At 41.9% G+C, this 16,465-nt stretch overlaps 1 protein-coding gene across 1 annotated transcript; it reads right to left on the reverse strand.

Moving 5' to 3' along the window:
* Positions 1-2,563: 2,563 nt before the first annotated feature.
* FAM217A (family with sequence similarity 217 member A) lies at positions 2,564-11,601 on the reverse strand. Its single transcript, XM_088675131.1, has 4 exons — positions 11,511-11,601; positions 7,135-7,203; positions 6,943-7,022; positions 2,564-4,347 (listed from the first exon to the last, which is right to left on the reverse strand). The coding sequence occupies exons 2-4, from the start codon at positions 7,183-7,185 to the stop codon at positions 3,177-3,179; spliced, it is 1,302 nt and encodes a 433-aa protein (XP_088531257.1). The 5' UTR covers positions 7,186-7,203; positions 11,511-11,601; the 3' UTR covers positions 2,564-3,176.
* Between the last annotated feature and the right edge of the window lie 4,864 nt (positions 11,602-16,465).

The raw sequence follows: 16,465 nt of genomic DNA on the forward strand, positions 1-16,465 counted from the left end.
CAAACTCGTGTAGTCAGTATTATCTTATTTTTAGAGCAACAGCAGCCTATGATTGTTTTCTGTTTTCTGCTTGCCTGTGATTCACTCTCCTAAAAGCTGAATGAAACGAACATCCTTTGTATTCAGTATTTGTATTTCTCTTAAGTATGATTATGTTTTGCTAAATAAATAACATCCACTATTTGAAGCATACTATGTTGTTCCTTCTCATTTTTAAGCTAAAGTAAGGGTTCCCCTTACTCATCTGGTTTGAATTCATTTACTTGGAAGAGTGGATTTGCATACTCCATTTTAACATGCTCCCCCATGCCCAAGTATAAAACCAGAGAATGCCTTGGTCTTAAATGCAACTGTAAGTAATCAGACTGAAAATTAAATATTTCATTATTTTACCCTTGATAGAAATATGGTTGAATAACTTAAATTCAAATATAGAATCACTTTCTTTTACACCAGGAGTGGTGGAGCCTGTGGCTTTTTATATTTTCGACTTCAGCTGCCTGAAGTCCAAAATCGGCTCCTGCCAGCACGCTTAATGGTCGGGAACAATGGGAAGTTGTAATCCAACAACCGTGGGAGAGCTACAGGTTTCCCTGGCTGTAGGTTGCAGTATGTATACTTCTACTAATGAAAGTATTAGCAACCTTTCAGGTTGCATGTGGGGGTAGTGGGTAGATGATAGGAGGCTGGTTCTAGTCTAGCCTCTCTGAATCTGGTTTTCTTGGTCCAGGAAATTATTTTTGTACGAAAGAGCTTTCAGTCACTATAAGCCCAACTTGCAGCATGAAGTGGTACAACTGAGGGACAAGTTTACATCTCGCTGGCCATTGAAGAAATGAACCTATGCCTTTTTCATCATAGTGGGATAGTGGTCCCTAAAATGAGATGCCACCACCACTCCTATTTCAAGGACATTGGGAGTCTGTGCTCAGCAGAAAGTTCCATGTAAGTAGGAGCACATCATATACTTCACTCATTTCAATTAATGAAACATGCCCAGGAAATCTTAAGGTAGATTAGATTTTAATAGCTTTCATTTTGAAGCTTTTTTTTTTAGCACTGTTCTGTAATTCAAGGGACGTAGGTGGCGCTGTAGTCTAAACCACAGAGCCTAGGGCTTGCCAATCAGAAAGTTGGCGGTTCGAATCCCTGTGATGGGGTGAGCTCCCGTTGCTTGGTCCCCAGTCCTGTCAACCTAGCAGTTCGAAAGCATGTCAAAGTGCAAGTAGATAAATAGGTACCGCTCCAGTGGGAAGGTAAATGGAATTTCCATGTGCTGCTCTGGTTTGCCAAAAGCGGCTCTGTCATGCTGGCCACATGACCTGGAAGCCGAACACCAGCTCCCTCAGCCAGTAAAGCAAGATGAGCGCCGCAACCCCAGAGTTGTCCGTAACTGGACCTAATGGTCAGGGGTCCCTTTACCTTTAATGTAATTCGAAGCAACTGATAAAAAGCTTCAAGGGTTTTGGATTAAAAGTCCTTTTTGTGGCCTTCAGTACTGAGCAATTTTTATTTCTCCAAAATGTACTTTCAGTAATGCAAATTGACCATAGAAGATGTTTGTTGCTCAACACTGGTATAGCTCTGCACTTAAGAGTCTTATATCAAGACTATAAGCCTCATCCATCCTGCATTCTAAACTGAGCCCTTGGTACTGAGACCCTTGTTGGTAGACAAAGCATAGGCTATTGCATGAAAGGATTTCCACAGCCAAATAGTTGAGCAATCACCTGGTGGTGGTGGTCGATGGAAGTGCCTGCCTTGTGTGGTTTGCACCAGAAATCAACCCTCAAGTGCAGCTTTTAAGGGATTGGGGGGGGGGCTGTAGGGGGGGGCTGTAGGGGGGGGGAGAGAAATCTAGGAAACACCATTGCATGAGCAGAGTTCCACTTTTACCTTCCTTTGATCCAACTCTAAATCTATTTTCCACCCAAAATGTCACAACCTAGTAAACAATAATTCCATACTGTGTTTTGGCCTAAATTTCTGTCACCACAACCACCTTTTGAAAGTCAGAATTTAAAAATCAGTTTAAACAATTTATAATACAGTGGATTTACCTAGAATAACCTATATGCAGAGCATGCCTACCACAGTGGAGAAGCATCTCTGGCAGTGGAACTGCCATGTCCAAAGCCTGTTGACTAACACCAGTCAAGGCAAAAGCTGAGGAAGGACGTTTTCCCCCACCCTAAACACCAATGCTGCTCCCCCCCCGGTTCAATTTCCCTCTCATCATTGGAATAATTTTCCTCCTAGTTTGGAAGTATTTCAAGGTAACTTGGGAGCCTGCAGATGCAAGGCCTCCCTCAATCTGCACCAGCACACTCCTTTTGTTCTCCCTTGTGTTGTAGACACATTTGACAGCAGAGGGAGATTCTGTGGTCAAAATCAATGGGTCTCCAGTGATGGACCTCCCACTCTGAATCTCCCTCTGCAGGCAAAGGGAAAGAGCTGCTCTGTTCTATCATCAACTAGGACCCCACAGGACTACCTGTTAAATGGCTAAATTATACTGTTGCAAAAATAAACAAATAATCTGCAGTGGTTTCCTTTCCATTCTGGCAAATTTCCAAATACGGATTTATTACAAGTATGCAAAAAAAATCCAGACCAGATATCTAGGTCTTTTAATCTAGTATGATATTATGTCTCCAACCAGTAAACCAGATGGCATTAGGATAATTTCAGATGGCTATAACCAAATTTTGTTGATTTCCCCATAGTATCTGATCAGAAGTATATTGCCTGTGAGCATGGAAGTTACAGTTTTAGCTTATCAATATAAAACTAGAGTAATCCTCTGAAGCCAATTATCAATGCATGTTTAATTCCTCATTTATCTTTTACAGTTTAGAATCACACCAATAGCACAAGGACTGCACTTTATTTGCCTATTCAATTTAAATTTTTTATATAAAAAAACCATCTTAACATTAATTTTTAAAAAGATAAAGAATACTGTGATTACAATTATTACTATATGATAGAAAGGTAGGAATCCTTTTTTGCTATCGGTTTCTTTTTAAATCTTACATGAAAATGTTCTCCCGGAAAAATAAAATCTGATATTTTCATATAACACAGATTAAAAACTGGATACAGCTTTTCGAATCACCATTGCTCATTCCTTTTGATCGAATACTAATGAATGCCTGATGACTTAGTTCAACAGATCATTGCTGGTCAGCAGGCGGGCATTTTTCTTTTGAAATAACAGGCATGGATTTTAGTTTACTCATTAACACTCCATTTTTTCTACAAGGTTTTCGTTTTGTCCGTGGCTGCTTCCATTTCGAACTTTCGCTGTCAGCTAAGGAGTAAGCTACAGCTGAACTGGGTAAAAGCAACTTTGTTGAAGTTGTTTTGACAGCTGATCGGATTTTTGGTGAGCTTCCAGAGCACGACAGAGCTCTCCGTGCAGGTACATTTCTTGAGTCTAAGATTACTGGAGCTTTGGAGCACTTGTTGCACCTACTGCACGATGCTCGGCAGGGCTTTGTGGACGGACGTGCAGGGGATGATGCTCCAGAATTCCACTTACTATGACAGCGCTGGCAAGTGCATTTTGGCATGTCCAATTCTTGCATGCAACAGCCAAAATGGTGAAGATCTCCATCAAAACCTGCCTGAGGACATGAACTATCGGAATGCTTCAGTTGCTTAAACTGGTGTGCATCTTTTGAAAAACTGGTGCGGTTGTTAACCGCCATAGTGGGAGAAACGGTCTCCCTTGTCCTTTCTTTTAATATCGTCAAGTGTTGTAACTTCTCCATTTCCACCAGACGAGAAATTAGTTTACAAAGTGATTCTTCGAGAGGTGGATTAAAGGATAATTTCCATTCATCAAATTTTGATGGGGACATTTTTTGTAAATCCCAGGTATTGTAAGGCGGGGGAAGAAAATCAGGGTATGAAAATGTATCACTCTCAGAGGAAACTTCTTCCTTGACTTCTATAGGATCCGGTTTTAGGTTAACATTCACGGTTTTTAAATATTTCAGCAACTCTTTACTTCTTTTCTCATTTTCAGATATCTCTTTTTCTATTGAAGGCTTGTCCTCTACACTGCCATTTCCTCTTTTCAAACTCGATCTGATTACAGAAAGCATGTCATCACTACTACCATCTGTAGCAGGATAAGCAGCAGGAGCAATGGCTTCGTTTTTTAAAAAATCCCCATCTCCATTTCTATTGCAGTTCTCCAAAGTTGCTTTCTGGGTTTCAAGATAAGAAACTGTGTGGCATCTCTTTATAAAAGACTGTACCAGAGGATTAGTGTGGATGAAGTTTATAGGAACATCACTGGAGCTAGACGGCATTTCCCCAAATCGTCTATGGAAGTCTCTGAGGAAAAGAAGAGAGAATATGGAATGGTATCACATTACCCCTCTAGTGGACAATTTATAGAGCCAATAGCATCACTCATCCAGGATAGAAACATAAATATATTTGAAGCCAAAGTGCCTTGATATGCACCATGAAGCAGGCCTTTAATGTTCTCGTCAAATTAACACTCAAAAGCAAACAGACCAAAAGAAGGTTCTGACAAAAAATAAGGTACCACTTCAAGCAGCCCATAACCCTTCTATAGAGTTCCTTGCAAATGTAAGCCGCAGAAGCTACTAGCATAGGATACTTTAAAAAGAGATTAGAGAAATTCACAGAGGATTAGTCTATCAATGTCTGTTACCACAGGGCAAATGAAGCCAAATTTCAACTTTTAAGCACCATTTGTGAACAAATTAGGTTTAGTTCTCCCATTGTTTTTCCCCAAAATAATTTTTATTGGTTTTCATGTAAATACAAGAATAACATATAACAACAGTAGCTTGTCCAGTGGTACATTAAGTTTCATATGCAGTACACAGTACACAAGCAATATGCTCCCATTGTCTTATTCAAAAGACGGTTGTGGAGGTCTTCAATTTGGATCAGGGCTCTGTGGGGTAGAGGAAGTGTCCAACCCTCTCCCTCCACTCTGCAGGAGGGGGCCCATAATAAGCACAGAGGCCAAACCTCTAACAATACCTACCGTATTTAGCTGGAAGCAAGCTATGTCAACACAACTTACTTGAGCAGACATGTATCTGATTGTACCATAACTCCATTACATCCCAAACATTGCAAGCTTTCTGAATAGGGGAGTCGCTCTACCCCCTGGATCATTTTGGTTCCTCTTTTCTGAACATATTCTATCTCTACAATATTTTTAATTTTTAGGTGAGGCAACCAGAAGGAAACAAAGTACAGTTCCGCCATAGATTTGTAGAATGGTATGATAGAGGAGATTTCATTTCCAACCCCTTCACTAATGATTCCTAGCAGGCAGGTGCGCTCCCCGAGGGGGGCGGGGCGCGGAGGGTGCCCTCCCAGGCACAGTATAGCCACTCGAGTGCACGGAGCAGTGCACTCCCTGCAGCCGGGGGTGGAACCAGCCGCCAATGGCGGACATTCGGCGCACCACCTGCCCGCAACTCCCAAGCCTCGCCCAGCTGTCAAAACAAAGGGAAAATGCCGCCAACAAAGCGGTGCAGCTCCCCCCTTCCCCCAACAGCTCAGGGTAGGCTTGGGAGTAGCAGGTGGGGCAGCACGCCAAATGTCACCCCCCTCAGCAAAGACACCCAGAGCGGTCCTCCCCTACCGCCCCCCTTCCTCGGCCCCTGGCCACAACATGCATCACTTTAATCTTACAGTGAATTCCATTTGCCCCTTTAATGCCCTTTCGTCCAATTTGGAGTGACCCTTTCTTGCAATTCTCCTTTTAACCACCTTGAACAATTCAGCATCATTAGCAAACTTAGCTACCACACCTCTAATCCATAATTCTATGTCATTTATAAATTTAAAAGCATAGGTCCCAATACTGATCCTTAAGTATCTCCACTTTCTACATTCCTCCATTGGGAGAAATGCCCATTTATTCCTACTCTCTGCTTCCTGATCTTCCAAAACCCTAAATACTGTGGGATAACCAGCCTCATATAACCAACATGCTTAAGTCTAATTAATGCATGACAGGGTTAATACTGTTCTGCCAGGCTTAGTGATGTCACTTCCCTTTACCTTGGGATGAACTAGGTAATCAAGCCTATTGTCCAACCCCCAGTCTACCTGAGAAGCTCAGCATGTGAAGATGGTTCTTACAAGCCACTCTTGAGTTCCTATACCAATAATTTAGGAACTTCACCACTGTAACTAAGTCAAGTTTTACTGCTTGTGCAACTTTTTCTGAATGCTGTATGGAAAAGCATATGAATCTGTCCTTTGGAAAATTTGGTAAGTATAATTTTTTAACCTTACCAAATGTGTGGTCTTTTTCTACGCTAAAGGAAGAGGGAAGTTTTGGAACTCACAGTGACATTTTAAAGGTCTAACAGCCTGCATTTCCATGCTTTGCTTTGCTGCATGTTTTGTGATTTTAAATCTCTGCTGGGGTTCTCTCACCCCAGAGTTATTGGCTCAAACCTAGATCAAGGCATCCAGGTAATTCTCCATTTATACTTATTTTTTCCTTGAACCAACAAATACTTTACTATCCTACAGATAGTAACTCAAGTCCTTGACATATGGGAAACACAGCCAGATGGGCAGTGTATTATTATTATTAGTAGTAGTAGTAGTAGTAGTAGTATTAAAATCAGGGTCACTGGTTCTGCTTTCTATGCAATTATTTAAGGTTTTTTTTTTAAAGAAACAAGTCACACATTCCAGGAAAGGGAAGCAGGAAAGGCATTTTCTTCATGCACAGAACAGCAGCATCAAGATCTCACCATACAACAGGAGACAAATCCAAGTAACGAAGAACTGCAACAGAGGCGTGCAGGTGCACAGAGACCCTAAAGCTGTTGAAAATTCCTTTTGATAAATGAAGAAGTGACTAACTGCTTATGTTGGCCTGTTCTGTTCAGTTTCGTTTAAAAAGCTAATACATTTCTTTACCTGCTCACTGCCTTGTTGCCTTGGTTATGTATATAGCTCCAGGAATGATATGGTGCTTGTCTGCAGCTATTTGGGCTGAGCTGAAATAAGCAGAACATTTAAAAACAAAATGCTATTGGTATGCAATTCAGAACAAACACTGGAAATTCAAAAGTAAGTAAACTGGATTGTTAAAACATTTTGGCAAACTACCTGTGATGTCCTAGTATTTTTGGACAAGTTAAGAGCTGCCAATTGTTCCATTGCAGCATTATAATGGTCCTGTAAAAGAGCAGAGCCACTTCAATATTTGTAAGACAGAACATCATTTTTAAATAATCATGCTTCGTGTTTTAATCCTAAAACTAACCTCAGATCCACCTGTTGGACTGTAGAAATCCTAAAGAGGTTTACTGAAGGATTTGTGTGTGATTCTAGAACTGAATAAGACAAGCTGGTAGACTTGAGGCACATACGGCCAAAAAGGAGCCATGTATGAGCAGCAAAGAGGAAACACAGATATCAAGCTATGTTGCTACTGTATACTGCAATGTCCGTCTAGTCTTTTACATCTATTTATGCTACAAATTCAGTTAATCTGAAATGTTTTCAACCACCTGAGGCCTTGGATAGACCCTGCTTGAGTCGGAGCCAAATGAAAGCAAAATAAAGCTTAATAGGGAGTGCAAAGATGAAAGCAATCAGTTGTCCAGGTGTCTCAAAGACGCAGAGCTAATAACTGTCAACACTTATATGATTGTTAGCAGCATATATGTTTGAATGTTTGCTTTAATTGATTATCTGTGCATACTGAATTTATACAGCTGCCCACCAATAAATATTCCCTGGGTAGCTTCCAAAGAAACATGCAAAATAATGGTAATACAGTGGTACGTCGGGTTACAAACGCTTCGGGTTACAAACTCCGCTAACCTGGAAGTAGTACCTCAGGTTGAGAACTTTGCCCCAGGATGAGAACAGAAATTGTGCGGCAGTGGGAGGCCCCATTAGCGAAAGTGCACCTCAGGTTAAGAACGGTTTCGGGTTAAGAACGGACCTCCGGAAAGAATTAAGTTTGTAACCTGAGGTACCACTGTAATACAATATACCATTATTAAAATCAACAGCATTATTAAAATAAAAAAGGATCAATAAAAGATGGGGAAATAATTGCGAGAGAGAAAGTATGAAAGAGTCTAGATTTAAAACACAATTAAAATGCTATTAATAAACAAAATATGGGACCCAGGTGGCTCTGTGGGTTAAACCACTGGGCCTAGGGCTTGCTGATCAGAAGGTCAGCGGTTCGAATCCCTGTGGCTGGGTGAGCTCCCGTTGCTCGGTCCCAGCTCCTGCCAACCTAGCAGTTCGAAAGCACGTCAAAATGCAAGTAGATAAATAGGAACCGCTACAGCGGGAAGGTAAACGGTGTTTCCGTGTGCTGCTCTGGTTCGCCAGAAGTGGCTTTGTCATGCTGGCCACATGACCTGGAAACTATACACCGGCTCCCTCGGCCAATAATGCGAGATGAGCGCGCAACCCCAGAGTCGGTCACGACTGGACCTAATGGTCAGGGGTCCCTTTACCTTTAATAAACAAAATAGTCAACAACTAGCAATAAAAATATGATAGAAACACAGTCATGGTTGACTTGCTGAATCATCCTTAGCAAGCAGTGGATGCAGTTATTACATCTTTATACACTATAGCAGAATTCTTCAATCTTGTGTTCCTACACATTGTTGGGCTACAGCTCCCATCAAACCCAAGCAATTTAGCTAACAGTCAGCGATAATGGGAATTGTAATCCAGCATCTGTGGACCCAAGCTTGAAGAAGGCTGCACTATACGACTATATTTCTTATGAACAACATGAGACAGTCATTGCAACAGCGCAATCTACCAGTGAAAAATCCTGAGATCGTAACTGCACTGCACTTGTTGGCTTTTGTTGCTTGTGCAAACAGCTCCAATTCTGCATCTGCAGTGCGGAGTAGAATAATCATAGAATCATAGAGTTGGAAGAGACCACAAGGGCCATCCAGTCCAACCCCCTGCCAAGCAGGAAACACCATCAAAGCATTCCTGACAGATGGCTGTCAAGCCTCCACTTAAAAGACCTCCAAAGAAGGAGACTCCAAAGAAGGAGACTTCTAGAATGGGCTAGAAGTCCATTGTGGCTGTTTTGCTAAGTGTGCTAAAACAACATCATGGGAGAGGTGTCTCCAGCTTCCCTATCTCCTGCCTTTGGAAGCCTTGGAAGAAATTGCTGCAGGAGATGGACTGTGAGAAATGTTTTGGTGGAATATCTAGTACCAAGGTGAAACTGTCAAGCTCCCTTGTTATTTTTGCTATTGTCCAGAAGTGAAATGTTGTTAATGGAATGCTGTTATAGATTTTGCATGAAAATGTTGTTTTTTATGCTGTTACATCTGCCTTTTAAAATTATTTTATTATGAAATTGTTTTCTGTGATTGATTTCTGAGATGTTTACCTGTTTTGTTTGTTGAAAGCTGCTTCAAGCATGATATTTTTTTAATGGCAGTATTAAAAAAGGAGGAGAATGATCAACATCCCTGCCATGTTCTCCAAATAGAAGCAGCCTTAGATAAACACATGAAGTGCAGTATTATATCTGCCAAGGTATTCACACAACTTCACTAAGGATGCAGTCCTATGTACAATGTCAGGTAGAAAGTCCCCAAATAAATATGCATTGATTGAGCTGTATGGCAGACAGCTAAAACCTCAATTCTGTTTGTGAAGAAATTGGAAAAATTCTTCAAGGACTTATACCTGAATAAGGCATACGAAACTTCCTTTGAAATAAGAATCATGAGAGGAAAGCATAGGCTTCTTTAAAAATTATTCTTAAAGGATTGATGTTTATTTTGTTCTTACCTTATAAAATGCACCTGTAAGAACACCAGTAAAAGACCAAGAGTTGAGTTTTGCTTACAAAAGTTGTTTTTATAATTTCTCAGCTTATAGAATGTTTGCACTTCCTCACCTTCTCTAGCAATGTTCTCTTCTGGTGAATGAAATTTCTTTTCAGCAGAAAAATCAGATTCCAAACTACAGAAGTGTGGTTTCTGTAATGACATTTATCTCATGTTTCACTAACTGCATATATGGAGAAAGTGAAATATATGTTGCATATGAATCTGTGGGTGCAAGGCATCCTGAATTCTGGATTAAGATAGTGCTAGAATTTAATTAAGGTTGGGGTGTTAGAACCGGGGAAATAGCCAGGCTCATGTGTATTTAAGATAGACTCAAGTGTGTATTAGGGTGTAGTTTAAGAGGTGGGGTGGACCCACTGGTAAGCCTGTAATTAGCATACGTGAAAGCTAATTCAGTCAGACAGATGTCTTAAATTGTGACCCCCACCTGAACCCTAGGAAATTGACATGAGTTAGGTGCTAATTATGTCAGACAAGCTTCCTTGAAATGATAGTCCAGGAGTGGGGTAACAATTATGAAGTTCAGAGTATCAAAGGGGCCAAGTGTGAAAAGCACAAATTGGCTTCCTCCCGACCTCAGGAGATAAAAGCCAAGGGTAAATTAGAGCAGTGGCTTAGAGTTTAGAATGGCAGTTAGGAGTTAAGCAGTGGGCTGGAGAGAGAGTAAACAAAACAAAAAAAGCAGGATGTCTGTTTTGGATCTAATGCTATGACTAAGGGAGAAGCCAGAAGTTCTTGGATCATAATGCTGGAGATCTCTCCATGGTAGACTTAGGTTGCATATATGTGTAAATAAACCATGTATCATAAAAGACACTACAGTCTCCGCTACACCTCATTTCCCCAAGGAAACACAGACCCTGGTGAGTAAAGCATGCCTGGAATCTTGCACAGCTCGTGGAGATTGGGGTGCTCTGTAACTCATCACCACACACCTTCTCCACATTTAGAAGACTAGATGTAAGAATCTTGTAATATTCACCCCCCCCTACTTCCCCACACCATCTAATAATTCTTTACAAAAGAACAACTATGATGTCAAAGTCAGCCTATATTCTACTCCAAGAGGTGAGGTTGGGGAGCTCTGAGAGCTTTCCACAAGTCTGCAGCCACTTTGAACCAATAAGCAAATACAGTTCATTCTTACAAATGAAAGAAGGGTTAGTGTTAGTCAGACTTTCTAATTATCAGTTCTGCATCTTTGAGACACCTGAGACTTGTAATCTGGGCCTTGTTTATTTGGCTCTTGGTTTGGTTTGACTGTTTAGAACCCTTTTTACCATCAGTGCAAGATTTATTTATTTTTAAAGTTAAGTCTCAAGCTGCCATTCTCAGTTTTTGACCAAGCACAAAAATACTTACAGGACAGCATTTTGTTAGTTACTTCCCATTTTTTGTTAACTTGTGCATATCCTTGGAACCTATCAAAAGACAGGCTTTTGTTGTTTTTATTCCACATTTGTATGGCTTTTCCTTGTAACTGAACTGAACTACTCACCTTAAATATAGGGATAAGAATGTATTTTATTATTAATGTGACAAATTCATACCTACTTGGTCACAAGACTGGATGTGCAGAAGAAACATGGTTTTAAAGCTGTCTCTGTGACTAAACGTTTAGTGTACCTGGCGAGAGAAGGTGCTGTTCCCATAAATGCCAGGTATAAAGTCTTCTTTTCCCACTAAGCTAGGAGACTTGTTGTTCTTGCTTCCCCTGACCAACCTATATGCGGATTAGGAATGAAGCAAAAAGATAAAGAAATCAAGATGGGCTAGGCAGAAAAGAGGATCTCCCTAATGACAAAGCATGGTGACAAAAGGCTCAACCAAGTCATATTCTGTGCTAGGGTTGGGATTGCCAAAGTCAATATAAAAAAGATGACCATGGAGTTACAGTGTCATGGAAAGAAGACACATCTAACCACCCATGCTTATGGTATTGTTGTGAACTGTCTACCAGGAAACAAGCTAATATTCATCTGGGTATGCTAAGGCTTATGGGTATAAGAAAACTGGGAATGGCAGAAGGAAATACTACAAAGGAGCAGTCAGTGGCAGCAGATGACAGAGTAAGGACGGGTGAAAGGTCATATAGGATCCTGCTTCCCTTACCCTCTTACTCTCAGAGTAAGTTACAGGTAGGTAGCCGTGTTGGTCTGCTGTAGTCGAAATAAAAAAATTCCTTCCAATAGCACCTTAGAAACCAACTAAGTTTGTCATTGGTATGAGCTTTCGTACCTGAAGAAGTATGCATGCACACGAAAGCTCATACCAATGACAAACTTAGTTGGTCTCTAAGGTGCTACTGGAAGGATTTTTAAAATTTTGTTTCTTAGAGTAAGGTTTGTTCCAACTCCAGCTAACACAGTAACAGGTGAAAGTCATTACTTCTTTTCTTTTTTGATTCAGGACAGCAGAGGAGAGAGTCCTTCTCGAAAAGATTACATTGGTGTTTTGTTTTTTTTAAAAAAAAATTTAAAAAATTGAAAAATAGGAGCATTCCTTTGGGGAGAGGGCAAGGTCTGGCTCACAGTGTTTACTAATAAAAAAGAAAAGTAAAACATGGGCTGAGCAGTGACTCTCATGGGGCACCATGAATGCACACATATTAAGGAACTGAAATTAATAAAGCAATAAAATAAAATAAAGATTATCATTTATTTAACAAAGCCAAAGCATATTGACAGAGCAGGATGACTTTTGCTGTGACTCCTAGCAGTGTCATAGGCACTATCCAATAGGTGGCAGATGCACAATGGCATTCCCATTGTCTGAGAGACTAGAGAAAACAATATTCTTTTCTTTGGAAAGAGGTGCTTTAATCTTATGGCATCAATGCAAATAGGTTGTCTAGAAGGTCCTAGACATGAAGTGTACAATAGGAATAAAAATCAGAAGAAGCAGATGTGTTAGGCAAAATCAGAAAAAGAGATGCTGTATATGAGCGGTGGGAAAAGGGACTGAGACTCTGTACTCATTACTGGCTTAAAGTGCAGCTAAATTGATTTTTTTTATTGATTCAGATTAAAGCTGGTTTGAAGGGGAATGCATCAGAATGCAGTACTTCGCAAGAAACAATAGGGTATATATATGGTGGCTAACACTTATGTGTACACCACTTCCCAAAACTGCATTTGGGAGCACATTGGTTGCAGAATAAATTGGGGCGTATACATTGCCTTAATCAGGAAAAGAAGAAGCGTGAAGCCCTAAAGTGCCAGGGAAACAACAGGGGTTCATTAATTTGCAGGTATTACTTAGGCTGGGAAAAGAATGAAAGGGGAAATGAGAAATGAAGAAGTGCTAAACAGCAATGCATATTGTTATTCGTAATGCTTTGGCTGCACCTTGCTATTTATACCCCCTGCATTCATTTCTAACAAGGCAGAAAGTGGGAGTAAGGCAATTTCACATCAGACATGCACCCTAATCAATGACTTTCCTTTCCTTTATTTCCATCACTTGATCCCTTTGCAACAAATGTAGGTTCCCCATGTCTCCTGTCACATTTGTACTCATGGCAGGGAGACGGGATTAGTCACAGTTCCCACCGTGGGCGGGAACAAAATGAAAACCAAGCGACCTGGGAAATGCCAAACTGGTTTTAACCCTCACTTTCTGAACCCCATTCCAATCTGGAGGGGGAACGCAGACCTTTTCCAAGTCTCCCCATTTTCCAGGGACAGTCCCAGATTTACAGAAGCCATCCCCATTTCTGATTTGAGCCAGGAATGTCCCGTTTTCCTTTGGATGTCCCTATTTTCATTGGAGAAATATTGGAGGGTATTGAATGGGGCATCCCTATTTTCACTCGGGAAAAACGTTGGCGGGAACGTCTCTAGTTTCACTGGAGAAATGTTGGAGGGTGTTGCATAGGATGTCCCTAATTTCACTGGAGAAATACTGGAGGGTATTAGGCTATTTTCATTGAATAAATTTTGGAAGGATATGGATTAGGACGTCCCTATTTTCATTGGAGAAATGTTGGAGGGGACATTTCTATTTTCATGGGAGAAATATTGGAGGGTATAGAAATGGAGCTGAGAAAAGCAAGCTCCCTTGCCCTCCTGCAGGACCTACTGCCTGAGGGAGAAGGAGAGGAGAGCAAGAGCGGCGGAGGGAGCGTTTGAAGCGCGAACTTGAGGCCGCAGCATCTCCCCTTGCCTTGGGGAGGCAAGTGGCGCGGGGCCTCCCCGTCCCCGCCATCCTCTTGGTCCCGAGGCCCTTCTCCCCCCCATACCCAGGCAAGCCCCCGAAACTCCCGCTCGTTTCTTTCGCGGCGGCAGCAGCAGCAGCAGCAGGCGAAGAAGAGGCGGGCTCTCCCCCACCAGCCTCCATAGCGTGGTGCATGGCCTCGAAGCCAGGCAAGGCCTTCGCGCTCCTCCTTCGGGCCCCAGCGCGCGTTACAGGAAAGCAGTCGCCATGGGAACGGGCCGGGGGGGGATCCTTCCTCCTCAGGCGCGCGGCGGCGCCTTCCTAGCCCTATTCCGGGCAGCGGCCAACCTCACGCCGCCTCATATATCCAGCATTGCATTTGGGGGGGGGTCTCCTTCAGCCCCCCGCATTCTCCTCTCGTCTCCCTCTCTGCACCGGCCCCTTTTGCATTTCTGGCATCTCGGCGGTGTCGCCCTTTCGCGTTTGTTTTGGACTGCAGTTTCTGCAAATGCAACTGCGGGGATGCAAGGACACCCAGAATAATCAGGCTGCATCCCCTGCCTCTCCGCCTTTCTTTCCCTCACTCGCTGTGGCGCGCAAGCCGCAGTTATTTGCAAAGGAAAATTGTCCCTAAATTGTCCAGAGGAAAGCATCTTTCCTATTTTTTTGGGGGGGGGCGGAAAAATCTACATCGGGTAAGGTTGTGTTCGTCTTGTGTTTTTTTTTTAAAAGCAGCTTTTGCCCGCATTCTGTTTTATATTAGCAGTTTCCTGTATGCATGCAGAAGAGGGCACGCGCTTGAGTCGCCAAGAAGTTAGGACCGAGCGACTTGGCGGCTGCAAACCCGCCCTCAGGATCGCATGCAAAACTTTGATAGCGGTCTAGCAAATGCAAATGTATTTGATGCAAATGCAGAGGAGGCTTAGGTGCATGGAAGGAGATTAGCACTTTCTCTTGACCCCCGATGGATAAATAGCAGCAGATTGTGGGGAGGCATTAACTAAGTGATAGTGAGGTCAGTAGGGGCTTCCAGGTTAGTTTACATAGGATTGGAGTCGGAAAGAAAACTGGAAGAGCCAATCAAAAGATTTACTGCAGCAGGCACAGCTTAGCATGGCCAAAACAAGTGTTGTTGCCTTTTTGTTTCCTTTGTTCAATTCAGGAAATAATGCCACAGAAACTCTCTACCACATTTCAGTTATAAAGACCCACACATTAAAGCCTTTTCAGTATATGGAAACTTACATGATAGTATTACCAGAACAGTGCAGATCCTCTTCAATATGAGCTTTACTGTATTGTTTTCTCCGGGCATAAAAAGATGGGTTAAAAATACGTGGCGCGGGTAGTCCGCATTCTATGCTTCTTCTTTGCACACAGCTGAACACCTTTTCACTGGAGTTCCACTTAATTTTATTACAAGCGGAGTTGCCACTTGATGAAGTGTATGCAACGTTTGCTTTTGGTAAATAAAGCAGTTGTTGCTTTAATGTCATGGCTAGAACAGCATCGACTAGGAAAACAGCATTCAAAAACAAAATTGTATTTTGAAGTCAGTTTAGCTAGTTATCCTTACGTTTAACTATAGGAAATACTGTCATTAAAAACCCCACGATACGCATGCCCATTTCATGCCGCATTGTGGCCCATATTTGTAGCAAAGTGTATAAACGTTCACTTAAAAACAATTCTTTTCTCATAGCTTAGAAATGAGAAGAAAGCAAAGCCAAGACTGTGGAAATATGATAAAACTGAGTGTTGCTAGAAAAGCTACTTCGCTGCCTCAATTCAATGAACTCACGGTTTTGATCTAGGTACTTCTCTAAGAGCCCTTTGACAGAGCTTAGCGTTTCAGAATTTTCATGTGTCATCAGTTGCAGGGCATTGTGACTCGCACTCAAGCTACAATCTTGTGCAGCGTTCTGTGATTCTTTCCTTTCCCCCAACCCATTTCCGTTCAACCCATTTCCCCTCGCAAATTAGAAAAGCAGCCCAAAGAAGATGATCTGAACTGGAAGATAACCATGAGGGTCACATGGCCAGTATGATGATGTCACAATACCATCAGATATCAGATTTGGCAATATGAAGATGTCATGAAACCAATTCAGAGTGAGAAGAATGCTTTCTGTTCTCATCCTGGATAGCTGAACAGACACGCTTGCTCCCATCTTCAGCTGCTTCTGCGATAAATGACGGGATGGAACAACTTTTTGCAACTGATGAAAGTTTTGGTGAAAAGCATTCCCCCTTTAGGCTAAACGTTACCCAGTATTCCACCAAGCAAAGGCTTGTTTGTATGTTTCATCATCTCCAGGGCTTGGAGACCAAAGCAGCTTGCAGATCTTAGAGCCTCTGTCTATGTTCTTTGAGAATTATTGTAGAAAAGGTGAGGTCCCTGTGGACTGGAGGCAAGCAATTGTTGT

The sequence above is a fragment of the Zootoca vivipara genome, chromosome 8 (genome assembly GCF_965207765.1).
Source record: "Zootoca vivipara chromosome 8, rZooViv2.hap1.1, whole genome shotgun sequence".
Lineage (NCBI taxonomy): Eukaryota > Metazoa > Chordata > Lepidosauria > Squamata > Lacertidae > Zootoca > Zootoca vivipara.